Source organism: Lathyrus oleraceus, chromosome 5, assembly GCF_024323335.1.
Source record: "Lathyrus oleraceus cultivar Zhongwan6 chromosome 5, CAAS_Psat_ZW6_1.0, whole genome shotgun sequence".
Classification (NCBI taxonomy): domain Eukaryota; kingdom Viridiplantae; phylum Streptophyta; class Magnoliopsida; order Fabales; family Fabaceae; genus Lathyrus; species Lathyrus oleraceus.
The window spans coordinates 439,807,279-439,822,894 of record NC_066583.1 but is presented as its reverse complement, the minus strand read 5'-3'; the positions used below and the strand labels follow the sequence as shown (position 1 = coordinate 439,822,894).

At 33.6% G+C, this 15,616-nt stretch overlaps 2 protein-coding genes across 2 annotated transcripts; both read left to right on the top strand.

The window, feature by feature from the left end:
* The first annotated feature begins 8,782 nt into the window (after positions 1-8,782).
* On the top strand, positions 8,783-11,989 carry LOC127085314 (uncharacterized). The gene is made up of 4 exons (XM_051025838.1): positions 8,783-9,003; positions 9,263-9,396; positions 10,432-10,536; positions 11,201-11,989. The coding sequence occupies exons 1-4, from the start codon at positions 8,917-8,919 to the stop codon at positions 11,643-11,645; spliced, it is 771 nt and encodes a 256-aa protein (XP_050881795.1). The 5' UTR covers positions 8,783-8,916; the 3' UTR covers positions 11,646-11,989.
* An 858-nt stretch (positions 11,990-12,847) lies between these two features.
* LOC127085313 (uncharacterized) lies at positions 12,848-14,677 on the top strand. The gene has a single exon (XM_051025837.1). The coding sequence runs from the start codon at positions 13,075-13,077 to the stop codon at positions 14,428-14,430; it is 1,356 nt and encodes a 451-aa protein (XP_050881794.1). The 5' UTR covers positions 12,848-13,074; the 3' UTR covers positions 14,431-14,677.
* The last annotated feature ends 939 nt before the right edge of the window (positions 14,678-15,616 follow it).

Below are 15,616 nucleotides of genomic sequence, written 5' to 3'. Positions count from 1 at the left end.
CTTCAAGATAATGTCCTTGTTTTTCTTTTTGGTGATGGTTCATGTTGACCAGTCCGGTGAGGTCCACCGGAGAAGATGATCGGAGTTCTGGCTCCGGCGATGACTTGGCCAACCTCTGAACCACATGATCCTCCTCTCACGTTTTAATCCTGAACGTTGGTGTTGATTACCACATTTGAAGCGCAGTTCACTAAGGTACATGTGGAACTCGCGCTAGGGACCATCAGATCTGCCACCTAAATTAATGATGGAGATCTGATGGTCCACGTAATTTAGAATTTATGAAATTTTATTTTAATTGCATTTTCTTCAATAATTCATATTAAATTTAATATTGATCCAAAAAATATGGGATTTTCACCAAAAAAATCAAATATTTTTCTCTTTCATATTCTGAATTAAAATTATTTTTTGGATCATTAATAATATTTTTCATGAATTAATTGATTTTGCATTTGTTTTTAATTGTCTAAAAATATTTTTAAATGTCCAAAAATTATGAAATTTTTTCTCCAAGGTCCTTTGACCTTGTTTAACCTATGATAAATCTCATGGCCATTTCTTTGGTGTTTTGATGAGATTTTAGGAATTGGACAAAACACATTTGAAGTAAATGCACTATTTTATTATTTTTAATTGAATAAATGTCATTTAAATTGTGTTGACCATTTGTATTGACTTAATTGAGTTTGCTTGTTTGTTGTTGGGCATTGGTCAAGGTTGACTTGACTTTGTTAAGTTAATATCATTGGATTTAGGGGATTGATGGAATGTATATTCCATCTCCCAAAATGAATGAATGATATTAATTTGGTAAAAGTCCTCCTTGGACCTATTTGTGATCTCATTCATCCCCTTCCCACTTCATCTCATTCTTCTTCTTAATTCATTCATATCATTTGGCCCATGACATCTCAAAGTCCTAATGCTAGTTGATTGAAAAATTAACGTGAGTATGGATGAGATTAGGCCACACCTTTTGCATATTCTTTTTTGTGTATGGCATGTTTCATGAGCATAGTCCATTATACTATGTCTCTAACATGCATTAACACCAAAGTTCTATTGCCCGGCCTAAAATAGTTGTGACTTCTACATAAGTCCAATTACGATTGCTTAACATAGCGCTAAATTTGTGACATAAAAGGCATAAGCATTCTAGTTAGTGAGATTGTAAGTCTCCCCTCTTTCATGGTATTGTGTGGAAACTTGGCCTTCTTTCCTTCCTTTGGAAGATGTTTTGGTTCAAGGATCCATGCTTGTGATAAGTGGGTTGAGTGTTCTCCAAAGAATGTCTTGAAAAAAAAAGAAGAAAAAAAAAGCAAAACAAAACTAACTTCTAACCTACTAATTACTAACTTTTAATTTCAAGCTTTTACTTTAATGCAATTTACTTTTAGCACTTTATATCATTTGCTATTATACATATCATTCTAATTGTTTATGTTAATGTAATTTTCACTTTGTCCATTTGGACCATTTTGTGTGATATATTTTGTTGGTGTTATTTTGTTTGTTTGTGTGGTCTTTGCCCATTAATGTACATAATAAAAAACAAAAATCCTAAAAAACTTTTGAGTGGACTGTTGGTTTGATCTTGAGCAAATGGACTTAGAATTTAGGCAACTTCCCTAAGCTAAAGGACTTGGTCAATGCCAACTTATTGAAGAACCAAATGCTTGCAATTTGAACCTCATCTGATACATCTTTGAAGACCTCTCTAGATTCATCTGCAACATGATCATTATGAAGTTATTTTGAACCTGTGACTTGTCGAATTCATCTGTTACATGGGTTATTTTGAAGGAGATCATGGAAGGGATAAGCTTGGATGATGCCATCTTTATTTGATGCCTTGTTCTTCAAGAATATAATTGTGCATTTGTGTGTTGCTTAATTCTAAAAGACCAAGGAAATTCTGGGTTTCTATTGACATACTTGTCTATTGGATTACTACCCATTTGGTCAGGTCTTTTCAACTCTAAGCTTTTTAATTTTGTGCATAGGATAGTCTCTTCATCTTCTCCCTATTTCTTTAATTTCAAAATCTCTCCCTCCATTTTAAAAATCTTCTTCGTGTGAACTACTTTTTTCTAAACTTTGACCACTTTTGCAAAAAAAAAGGTAGAAACTTTGGCCTTATGCTATTGCATTTTCAAACTTCTTTTCTTAAATCAAACTTGTAAATAACCTTAACCATACTTGACTTAAACTTTCAAAAAAAGCCAAAAAGAACTAACTCATGCAAATCATTTTAGGCCTTTTTGCCTTTCAAACTTAAATTTTGTTAAAATCAACACACTCATTTTGAAATTTGTAGCACGAACTACAAGGTTTTGATCCCTCATTTTTATGTTGGTACGTAGGCACAAGACCAAAGGTCTTGTCAAACACAAAAATATAATTAATGAATTCTTTTCTCATCCCCCCATTCTATTTGTCTATGAACATCACTTTGTATAAAATACATATACACACAAAAAGGGCTCCCTAGGAGTACCTAGGACACTTTGGGTGCTAACACCTTCCCTCTGTGTAACCAACCCCCTTTCCTGTGATCTCTGATTTTTATTAGTTTTTATTTGAAAACTTCTTACTATTTGAGTTTTGTTCGTACTTTTTCTCTTTTCCCTTGGAAACAATAAAAACGCAGTGACGACTCTTGTTAATTGATCTCTAGCTTGTTAATAGCTTGATGATCATAAATTTCCCGCTACAAAGTATATGTCCCATGAAGTTATCCTCACCATATTCTCTCATCTGATTACATCAACACGGGCCAGAAGTGCATTCTCTATTGTCTACACAAAGGTCTGAAGTTGAACCTTTTGTCTCTCATCTTCAAGTATCTAAGGGATTCTGTCAGAGACACAAGAAATAACATGAAGCCCAATAACTACATACCTTTGGGAAGACTTATTTTAGACGTTTTGATAGAGAGTGGTATCGTGGACCATCTCATCTCCTTAAATCTGATGAAAGACATCACTGTGGACGTGGTAAGCAAGTAACCGGTTAACGCTCGGTGGGTAACCCGTTACTCAGTTTAACAAAATGCAGATTTTTAAGCAAGTAACCGGTTAACGCTCGGTGAGTAACCCGTTACTCAGTTTAACAGAATGCATATTTTTAAGCAAGTAACCGGTTAACGCTCGGTGAGTAACCGGTTACTGTAAAACAGCATGCATAATTTTCTGCGTTTTTCATCGTTGGAGGACTTCCAGACCTCCGATTTCAATTACGTAAAAAGCTACACGTTCAGAAAATTATAACTCATACAATACTCTAAGTATATAACATTAATTTACAGTTTTAACACAATTAAATCATCACAATCAAGAATACTCATAAAGACCTAACAATTCCAAAACCATGCAAATTAGGGATTTTAACCTAAACATGCTTCTACCCATTAACCCAATCATACTAACCCATAATAATAAGGATTTCCCCCTTACCTCTTCAATTTTCTGGAAACCCTAGCTCTTCTCTTTACTTTTCCTCTCCTCTTTCTCTATTGCCTTCAATGATCAAATGAATCCTAATTCTCACTCTCCTCACCTCTTGCTATTTATATTAGTATTCTATTTGGGCTTAAGTCATTATACTTCTAATTTAATTAATAGGCCCACTAAGACCTAATATTTAAATATCTCTATTTAATTCAAATAAATTAAACTAACACCATATATCCACCAAGTTAATTAATTCTATTATTCATGATATCTCCTATCAACTAAATAATTAATTAACACTCCACATAAGTAATAATAGTATAATAAATAAATACTAAAATTGGGTTGTTACAACTCTCCCCCACTTAAAAGATTTTCGTCCTCGAAAATTCACCTCAAACGAACAACTCCGGATACGATTCCCTCATCTTATCCTCAAGTTCCCAAGTAATATTGCCATTGGTGACTCCACCCCATATCACTTTCACCAAAGCAATTTCCTTACCACAAAGCTTCTTCACTTCTCGATCTTCTCTAATCTCGTCAAGAATGCCACATGTAAGCTTCAACATACCAAGCTTAACACACAAAGACGTCGCTTCACAAACCAATCTTCCTTAGCACCAACCTCAGGAAAAATAATCGTCTTCTCAAAACAGTTGATACACACCCAATTAAATTCTAACCAACTCAATCCTCGAATCCGACCTCTCTTCAGGTTCAGGAAAAGCACAACACTCTCAAAACAGGTTAACTAGCCAACACTGCACTCTCGCATGCAACAACATAATGTCCAAGCTCGATACAATTGGAACATCCAAGAGAAGCAGACGCTTCTCCCCCACTTATTTCATTCCCAACCTGCAATGGAGAATAAAACAAGCATCGATGTAACACCCCGATAAAAATAAGATAATTATTTAATTTAAGTTAATATTTTATTTATTAATTTAATTAAGTAATTGAAATTATTGGATTATTTATTTATTATTATTATTGGAATAATAATTATTGGAAAGTATATAAGTTGGAATGAGGAAAAGAGTTCCATTTTGGTAAAAAGGGTTTTACGTGAAAAGCAGAGAAGCGGCTGAAAAGTGGAGAAAGAGCAAGAGAGCAAAGGCTGGAGAATAGAAGAGCTTGAGGCTAAAGACCTGTCGGATTAATTCAGGTAAGGGGGGTTTATCGTCGTTTAATGGGTATTATAGATTAACATGTAATGGGTAGTGATAAACCGTTGAATTGACCCTAATTGGGATTGTTGAATGCTGAAAAATGGTGATGAATAAATTGTGTTTAAGCTGTAATTGAATCGGTAATTGTGTGAGTCGTGATTCACCGAACGTATCGCTTTTTACGGAATTGGAATCGGAGGTCCGGAAGTCCTCCAACGGCGGAAAATGCGGAGAATTCTGCATTCTGCCTTGTGTTAGCGCAGGAACAGCTTTCTGTCTTGCGTTAACCGGTTAACCCAGGGTGTTAACCGGTTAACACTGTTATGAATTGTGAAAAATTGTTGTTTTGTCTGCGTTAACCGGTTAACCCAGGGCGTTAACCGGTTAACACTGTTAAGTTTTGGGACAGGAAGCGTGTTTGAGCTGCGTTAACCGGTTAACCCAGGGCGTTAACCGGTTAACACTGTTGCAGAGTGGGAAAATTGTTAATTGAAATGTTGTGTGCCTAATTGATGATTGCCTATATCGGTGGGTGACATAGTAAGGATCGGGTTACGTTGTGAAGTAATATTATAGTTAAGTCGATGAGTAATTTTGTTGGGTTTATATTATGAAGTGTCGATACACGTATGACTGAGTTGTTAAGTTGTTCCGTGTACGGAAAGTTGTTGAAAATATTGAGTTGTAGGCCTGGTGAGCCAAAGTTGATTATAAGTTGATTTTGTTGAACATATTGTTGTGTTGCTATTATTATTATGTTGTCGATAATTTAAAGTCGTGTATGCCATGTACATTCATATGCATTAAGTCGGAGCGTTGCTCACACCACGTTGGCCTGGATTGACAAATTTTAAGTTGAAAGTTGAAGGCTTATGCCTTGATGCCCAATAAAATGGCAATGATTTTAAGTTGGGAGTTTTACTCCGAATGGTACCACATGCATGACGAGTCGAGTCTCATTAGAGTTGCATTTTTATTGGTTTGTTGTATGGATATTTAATTTATTTGAGAAGTGGGGTTTGTGTTGATATTGAATATGAGTATGAATTGTGTTGATATTAAGTGTGATGTTGAGTTGATGTGTCGTTACCAAATGTGTGATGTGATTAGGGTGGTTAATGTGTTAAATTACTTAACATGACATGATACTTTATAATGTTTATTATATCGATTGAGGAACTCATCCTTACAACTATTTTTCAGGTAACGAGCAGTGATTGAGTAGGAGCTAGTGCCTGGAGTCTAGTGTAGTCTACTTAGTGGGTCGTGCTCTGATAGATGTAACATCGGGACGGGATGTTTTAATTAGTTTATTGTTGGTTGTTGAACCTTTTTACCTGTAATATGTCATATGTTTTGAATGGTTGGTTGATTTCTATCCGCTGCGAATTATGCAAAGATGTTATTTTGATTAAATAAAGAGCATGGCAGTTATTATGGTGTGAAGAATTGTGTGACACCCTTAAATGCATATTTACTCTGATTGATATGTTGTTATTTTAATTAAATATTTGGGGTATTTTAGAAGGGTGTTACATTAGTGGTATTAGAGCAGGTCGGTCTGTCCGGCCAGTTGTCGTGTCGTTACTGTCTAACAATTGTGTATTGTTACTAATCTAACTTTAAGTTGTGTTGTGGAAGTAACCGGTTAACGCTCGGTGGATAACCCATTACTTAGTTTAATAGAATGCAGATTTTAAGCAAGTAACCGGTTAACGCTCGGTGGGTAACCCGTTACTCAGTTTAACAAAATGCATATTTTTAAGCAAGTAACCGGTTAACGCTCGGTGAGTAACCCGTTACTCAGTTTAATAGAATGCAGATTTTTAAGCAAGTAACCGGTTAACGCTCGGTGAGTAACCGGTTACTGTAAAACAGCATGCATAATTTTCTGCGTTTTTCATCGTTGGAGGACTTCCAGACCTCCGATTTCGATTCCGTAAAAAGCTACACGTTCAGAAAATTATAACTCATACAATACTGTAAGTATATAACATTAATTTACAGTTTTAACACAATTAAATCACCACAATCAAGAATACTCATCAAGACCTAACAATTTCAAAACCATGCAAATTAGGGATTTTAACCTAAACATGCTTCTACCCATTGACCCAATCATACTAATCTATAATAATAAGGATTCCCCCCTTACCTCTTCAATTTTCTGGAAACCCTAGCTCTTCTCTTTACTTTTCCTCTCCTCTTTCTCTATTGCCTTCAATGATCAAATGAATCCTAATTCTCACTCTCCTCACCTCTTACTATTTATATTAGTATTCTATTTGGGCTTAAGTCATTATACTTCTAATTTAATTAATAGGCCCACTAAGACCTAATATTTAAATATCTCTATTTAATTCAAATAAATTAAACTAACACCATATATCCACCAAGTTAATTAATTCAATTATTCATGATATCTCCTATCAACTAAATAATTAATTAACACTCCACATAAGTAATAATAGTATAATAAATAAATACTAAAATTGGGTTGTTACAACACCGACAAGCAGAAGTCAAAGGTGTCGTTGTCTTCATTCCTTCATCTTTCTTATTCAAAATACCATTTCTTCATCTTCCTTTTTTCATAGATTTTTAATTTCTCTCTCTTTATCTCTCACATTTTTGGTTATGTTTATTGATGTATTTAAGTTTATATATCTTTTAGATAATGCGAATTATAGTGAGATTAAACTTATGAGTCATAGCATAAAGTTATGAGAAAGAGTGATTGAACAAAGACTAAGAAAATAGACTCAAATCATTAAGAATCAAATTTTTTATGCTTGGAAGGTTGACCATTGAAGTGATCTATTTACTACGACGTATGATGGAACAATATCGGATGGACCAATAAGACTTGCACTTAATTTTTATTGACTTAGAGAAGATGTATGATAGAGTGCCTAGAGAGATTTTGTGGAAAACCCTATAGTAGAAAGGGGTTAGGATTATATATATTCGAGCTATCCAAGATATGTATGAAGAGGTATCAGCTAGTGTGCAAACACATGATATAGAGACAAATGATTTCCCATTATATTAGCCTTGCATCAATATTTAACCCTAAGCCCCTAACTTTTTACTTTAGTTCTGGACGTACTCATGAAACTCATCCAAGAGCTAGCACATGAATGCATGCTTTTTTTGCAGATGATATGATACTACTTGGAGAGTCGAATGAGGATTTAAATGAGAGGTTGAAGACTTAGAGACGAGCTTTAGAAACCCATGATTTTCGCCTAAGCAAAAGTAAGATGGAGTGCATGGAATGTAAGTTCAACAAAAAAAGAAACGTTTCTAACCAAGATGTGAAAGATGATGACCATGTCATTCCTTAAGTCACACAGTTTAAATATCTTGGATCCGTAATACAAAATGATGGAGAAGTAGACAGAGATGTAAACCATCAAACTCAAGTTGGATGACTGAAATGGAGGAGGGCTTCAGGGGTTCTATGTGACGCAAATGTACTTCTTAAGTTAAAGAGAAAATTTTACCAGACTGCAGTAAAACCTGTGATTTTGTACGAGATAAAATGTTGGGCGATTAAGAATCAACACGAGAATAAAGTAAGTGTGACATAAATGAGGTTGCCGCGTTGGATGTGTGGAAAGACTAGAAAGGATAAAATTAGAAATGAAAAATATTAGAGAGAATGTTGGGGTAACATCTGTAATAGATAAGATTGTGGAAAACAAGTTTAGATGATTTGAGCATGTAGAAAGAAAACATGTAAAATTCTGTTGTAAGGAGAGTAAATCAGATGGAGAGAAGTCAAATAATTAGAGGGAGATGAAATTCCATAGAAAACTAAAAGAGAATTTATTAAAAAAGATCTTTAGATTAACCATTTGGATTGAAACATGGTACCAAATACAACATTATGACGAAAATTGATTTAGGTAGCTACTCTCACTTAATAGGATACAATTTATTGTTTGTCGTATATTTTTAGATAATGTTGTTAAAATCACTTTATAACTTGAACTAAAAACCAACCACATAAAAAATGACATATTTTTGAAAGAGCCACACAAAGTATAATGCAATTCCAAATTAAAATAAAAAATAAAAAATGTGGAGCTAAATAAAAAATGATATTAAAAATTCAAAATTAAAATATAAAGTTGGGTCACCTGAAACCTTCTTCCATTTTCCATTTGCGGCATCTCCGAATAATTCTTTCGCATCTTTTCTATATTTCCATTTTCTTCCATTTTTTCTCTAGGTATATTAAGGTTTTGCACCACCGCTTCAATTTTCACCGATTTTTCACTATGTCTTCTTCACTTGTAAAGATTGTAAAGATCCAAGACCAACACCACCTCCCCAAAGATCTTCGTAATCTCTCAATCAAAGATCTGGTAATTGTGATGAATGCTTATTCTTTTTTATGATAGCTGTGTTTGTACCGATAAGTTGGTGATTTTGGTTCTTTGAGGTTCAATTGCGTTTTCAATTTCATATTAAAGTTTCAAATTTTTCGTTCTTGGACGAATTCTTTGCGACCATTACCTGATTTTTCATTGTTACTTTTCTAGGGTTATCTTTTTTTTTTCAGGTTAGAATTGATGCACTTGTGTTTGATTCTATTTGTTTATTTTTGATATTATTGATATTCAGGGTGAAAAGGTGAGTGAAGAAGAAGAGAATCATCCTGTAGGATTTGGAAAGCATGGCGGAATATGCGCAATTTGCTTAGAGGTGATAGTGCTACAAGAAACTGCTCTTGTAAAAGGTTGCGAGCATGCTTACTGGTAAAAAAAGACATCTCTTTCTGTTACTTTTGGAATCATGTTTTCGCTTACCATATGCTTCTATCTTTCTATTCTTTATTTTCCAATTTCTTTTGGATTGATTAGATTTTCAGTAATAATTTGTGTTCTTGGATATGTACTAATGCTATTTGTGTTCTGTTTTTAAACTTTTGTGCATGAGATTTCTATACTTGTCTAAGGTGAACTTGTATAATATCAATATATTAGTTTGTTATCAATTTTTCAGAAGTCAAACAAAGGATTATAATGGTTTAGTTATTATACATATTAAGCATAGAAGATTCCCACATGATTGATTGGAAGATACTAATGGCCCATGTGATTATGCATACAAATTATGCCTTATAACATTTCTGTTATTGTTGGAAAACATCTTTGAGATAGCAAGATGCATAATGAATTTTGAAGCCAGAAGAATAAGATGTATCTTTGCAGAAGTTCTAACTTTTATTCAGAAGAATGAGATGACCTCTGTTAAACTCATCATGTCTATTCGATCAGAGGGTCTGTTCTCATGTTAGGATTAAGTCATTTGAGAGTTCAAGTTCTTAGATTAAGATAAATAGTTTTACAATACATCTAGAACATGACATTTGTTAATTGTTGACTAGTTTATGATGAATTTATGGTTGTGATATAGGCAAATGACATTTAACAATTAACAAATGTCTAGCACATGACATTTGTTAATTGTTGACTAGTTTATGATGAATTTATGGTTGTGATATAGGCATGAAAAAATTATTTATGACTACATCAAGTCTACCTGTGTTTAGCTTCTGACCTCTTATCTGTTATATTAGAATACTCTAGCCATGCAATTACCTCATTTGATTTCCCTTCTAGGCATCTGATTAAATTCTCTTGATATTTTTAGTGAGATAAGTGATGTTTTGACGTAAATTTGTTGAGTTTTAATCTATAATGTTTGATTAATAACTATTTTGAGGTTTAGATATTTTTCTAGGTGTGATATATAATTGTTTCTAATGGTAATAGTTTGTTTTTGTGTAGTGTAACATGCATCCTTCATTGGGCCACATACAGTAAGAAAGTTACCTGCCCTCAGTGCAAACATCCATTTGAGTTCCTTGCTGTTCATCGCACTCTTGATGGAAGGTAATAGTACTTTTCATTTTTGTTTTTATACCTGATTCAGTTCTTGCTATTTGAGATGTTAATCAAAGGAGCTTGTACAACCATTTTTGTTCCATTAAGTTTCCAGCTTTATTAGTCATCTGGTTAATATTTCTGAATTTCTTGAAAGGTTGTCGCTGTGTCTATAGAATGAAAGCAGCCTTTCATTATGGGAGGAAATACATGATGGATTTGATATAAATTATATATTTATGAAGTACCTGTTTTATTAATGTCTGGTTAATGAATCTAAAGATGAAATTTTTGATGTCTGGTTTGAATTCCTTTGTCACCAATTCAATAATTTAAAATTTTTAAATTGGTTTGGACTCCATAAAGTATTCTGAATAATTAGATAATTGCAATCTTGTTATAGATGTTAACATTGTATTTTTGTCAAAATTCTCAGCTCTTTCAATTATGCTTAAATAAAATACTACCATTTTATGGAACATGACTTTTTTAAGTCCGAGGAAGTAAGTCAAACAAATAGTATAATCAAACTACTCAATTTCATGTCCCTATTATACAACTTTATAGGTTAAATGTTGCATTAGTTTCTTTTTGACAATATTCTCAATGCATGCTTAATTCAGAGAAACAGCTGAAATCGTGTGCTAACTGCTTAACCTTTTATGCTCGACAGTATTCAAGATTACATGTTTGATGAAAGTGTTTGCCTACTACTTCGGGCCAAGTGGTTCAAGCCTTTAACTGTTGAAGAGTGTGCAGTTGTTGAAGAAGATATCTATGAAGAGATAGAAGACTATTATAATCAGTATGAAGAAGCTGACGACGATCTAGATGACGACGAGGCTTATTATGGTGCTTCAGCAAATGTACGGCTTGGCAACCGTAGATGGGGAGACAACGGTTTTGTAAGGGCTGGGCGTCAAGAAGCCAGGCCAGTCCATCGACCAAGCTTCCATGATTCAGGAGCAAGTTCATCTCAGGAGCCAAAGAAGAAAGAACAAGAGTGTCCAAAAGTTATGACAGGGAGACGGGCAAAGAGGGCACTGAAAAGGGAAGCTGCTAATAAGGCAGCTGAAGCCAAGCACCAGAAGCATTTGGATAGGTTGGGTAGGAACTAGGAAGTGATTCTAATTTAATTATGTCAACCGAAGCCTCCTTCCCTGAAGATATATTTTTTCTTTTTTCTTCATTTACATATTTTTTGTACAGTGTTTCTGTGGTCTGAAGCATCTGATAGATCGCAGGGGAAGCTGTTTTTTAGAATAATGGCTTGGTTGATGCAATCCTTAACTCACTGTATCATTGAGCGATTTAGGTTTTCAATAAGTAGTCAATACATCTCTTAGTTGTACATAATTTCCCTGGGATGATGATCTTGTACCTTCTTGATGCTGATATCTTGTATTTTTTTTTCAAAGTTAAGCATTGAAATAAAGAGAACTCTTATTGTGGAGATACCAAAGAGGTTGCGTCAAATCTTCTATCTTACATTCTTACATTAGATTTAAGAATTGCTCTAACCTTTTTACTCTAATGGTTTAACTCTCTATAAGAAGATGTAATGAATCAAAATGTGTACTAAATCAGATTTATTAATGGCTTGTATGACTTTTAACCTTAATACCCATTCTCGTTTTTTCTACTTTTTAGTTGATAATAAAGAAAAACAACGACAATAAGCCTTATTGTACTAAATAGGGGTGACTGGACAACAACAATAAGCCTTATTTTACTAAATAGGGGTGATTATATGAATCAAGTTTTGTCTTAATGTTTTATCTAGGACAACAACATATGTTATTTCTACGTTTCCATCATGGAAAGTAGGCTAAAGTTTTCAAAGTGGGTCCTCCAATACCCATTGTAAGTGGAGCAAGTGAGTAATTGAAATGAAAAGCTACATGAAACCTTCTAAATTACTACCCACCAAGATAAAGTGTTCCTAGCATTAATCAAAGAATTAAAAAAATCTAATAAAAAATTCTAAATATTTCTAGACACATCATCTAACATCAATACAAATGGTGGCAAAATATTAATCAAAGAATTAAAAAAATCTAATAAAAAAATCTAAATATTTCTATGACATATAATCTAACATCAATACTAATGGTGGCAAAACGAACTTGGAAGTTTTGGACACGGGCATTTGTCCCGCACTTTTTCGGAAGGTGTGACATATAGTCTATTTTTTAGATTTTTGCTATTGTAATTTTTAAGATAAAAAGGTGTAGTGTCCGTAGATATGCTCCAACACAATGCTTATTCTGCTCTACCATATTTTTACGGACGTCCTCATTTGCCATGTATAATTTGTATGCATATACAAATGACATTTGTATACAAAATGGCACATTAATAAATAAATAAAAATGGCATACAGTTAACCAATTACGTCATTATAATTTCCCCTTTTGATTTTCATGTTTCATCCTTCATATTTTCACCTACTACACCACCACAAGTTCCTTAACCATTACTCCATTTTCATCATACAAACAGAATTCATTCATCTCACAAAACATCTTCCACCACAAGGCTTACAAAATGAATTCATTCAATCAGAAACATCAAAGTAGCCGCTTCAGGTACAATCCAAACTCAAACAAGATGAACAATTTAGACGATGATGTTGAATTTTCAGGTTTTCTTGATATATATGTTCATCATGCTAAGAATATTCATAACATATGCATATATGATAATCAAGATGTGTATGCTAAATTCTCTCTTACTTATAACCCTGATGAAACCCTCTCCACAAGTATCATCAATAAAGGTGGAAAAAATCCAATTTTTAATCAAAATTTGAGGGTAAAGATTATTCAAGTGGATGCTGTTTTAAAATGTGAGATTTGGATGTTTAGTAGGTCGAGAAATCACTTAGAAGATCAACTTTTAGGGTTTGCTTTGGTACCAATTTCCCAGGTTTTTGGTAGAGGAAAAGTGACTCAAGATTATAGTCTTTCTTCCACTGATCTTTTTCATTCTCCTGCTGGAACTGTTCAATTAACACTTTCATTAGATACATCTTTTGAAATGAATTCAAGTTTGAGTTCAATATCGCAATCGGCTACTAAATCTTCATCGATATCTTCGGAAGTTGTTTTGCTTGATCCGATTGAGTATTCTAGGATTGAATTTCCTGATATTAATGTGGTGAATGAGAATCAGAAAATGGTTTACGAGTACTTCAATTCGGAATCGTTCGGTTCTGTTTCAAGGCCTAATTTAGTTGGATCATTGCCATTTCTTCACCTTGGCGGTTCTCCTCAAGTTGCTGTTGATTGTGAAATGACAATGAATTCGTCAGACGAGAATCACGAATCCATTATTTCGCCAAATGAGAGCAATCACAATTCTAGGTTTCCTAGCTCTACTACTACAAGCGTATCCGATGATAGAAACTCGAATGATTCCGTTGAGAAAAAGAGTAACTTGAGGGACGACTCGTTGAATTCGTTCAACGTGTTAGTCTCCGTTGAAGATAATCAGAATTCTGTTGCTTGTCCAGATACTCCAACTTCCAAGAAAGAAAGCGAAGCTGGAAATGAAAACAAGGAGCTAAAATTCTCGAGCACCGAAATGGAGACTAATAATAATGGTAGGAATCTAGAAGCTATAAAATTCGGTCAAGTTTATTCTGTTCCGTCTCGAAACATCGATATGGAGGCTGAGCAATCATCTATGCAGCAACAAATAGTTGATATGTATATGAAAAGTATGCAACAATTCACCGAGTCTTTGGCGAAAATGAAACTACCGATGGACCTTGATCATAAACCTAATAATGAAGATCAAGGTGATGTGATTCAGAATCACAACAACAACAAATTAGAAGCTGCTGATAAGAAGAAAAACGACGGATCACGGGTGTTTTATGGTAGTCGGGCGTTCTTCTAGTTATCTCTTTATGAAGCCGCCGCATAACGACATGAAAGTTCAGTTTAATGTGAGTTCAGGTACTATAGTGTCTATGATGATATTTATAACAGCTTTTAATCAATCATATTTTGTTTAACCAATCTTCTATTGTATTGCGACATTGTATTGCATCCAGAAAAAAGACCTTGATGAATATTTAATATTTATATGTTTCTCTGTAGTGTGATCATGGGAGTGCTATTGTATATTTCATGTGCCATTGAAATCTGAGCATTTTGAGATGTTTTTATGTTTTATGTACTAAAAATTCAGAAACTTCATTGATTGCTATTAAGTAATGATAGCAACAGTAAATCATTTTATGGTGAAGTAAATTGCAAGAAAGTAGCTATTGGTATAAAGAAGTGAAGGATTAGATTTTAAGTTAATGATCTATTTTGAAATGATTGGAAAACCTTGTTGAAACCCTTAACCACACTGATGGTAGTATATTTTTGTGTACAAACCGAATACTCGGACTAAAACCACGGTGAGCGACAAAGTTCTTCATTGTTAAAATTTATTCATATGTTAAAATTTATTCATATGTTAGTTCTTTTCGGCCAATATATAAAATTAAAAGGTTCATGTGTCTTGAAGTAGCATATCTACACAAATTCTAAATATGAGATGTTGCTTTCTTTTGGAACAAAGAAGGTCCCATATCATGTCATGAATCATGATCAAAAATTGAGAAATCAGAGCCGAGATATTGTAAATTTGGTGAGTGGTAGGGTATGTTTTGCACCAATTTTGTCAACACAATTGTGTAATGGATTCTAAAAGGAGTGAAACAAATGTACTTAGTGATAGGAGGAAAATGAAACCAAAGATTAGGAATCCAAAGAACCAAGTACATTATAGATAAAATTGTAATTACCGTACTTTTTCTTTGGTCAAAATTTTTGGTACATGATTTAACTTTTCAGTCCAAAATAAATCATGATTTAAGTTAAACTCAACTTTAATATGTAGCACCAATTAAAAAAACCCGTCTAAATGAAATTTAATTGAATTGGAGTTGAAATACCAGAATTGAGAATCGTGATGTTTGGTTAATAAACTGAACCATATTACATAAATCGTTATATAACTAAATCAAATCACAAATAAATTGAAGCGAAACTTAAAATAAAAATTGCTAAAAACAAGTTAAAATTTTTTT

Bases quoted from the DNA above. Each gene is read 5' to 3' on its own strand.
- LOC127085313 (XM_051025837.1), top strand. From the start codon at position 13,075: ATGAATTCATTCAATCAGAAACATCAAAGTAGCCGCTTCAGGTACAAT.
- LOC127085314 (XM_051025838.1), top strand. From the start codon at position 8,917: ATGTCTTCTTCACTTGTAAAGATTGTAAAGATCCAAGACCAACACCAC. The intron at 9,004-9,262 runs GTAATTGTGATG...ATTGATATTCAG, and splicing joins ATCTCTCAATCAAAGATCTG to GGTGAAAAGGTGAGTGAAGA. The intron at 9,397-10,431 runs GTAAAAAAAGAC...GTTTTTGTGTAG, and splicing joins GGTTGCGAGCATGCTTACTG to TGTAACATGCATCCTTCATT.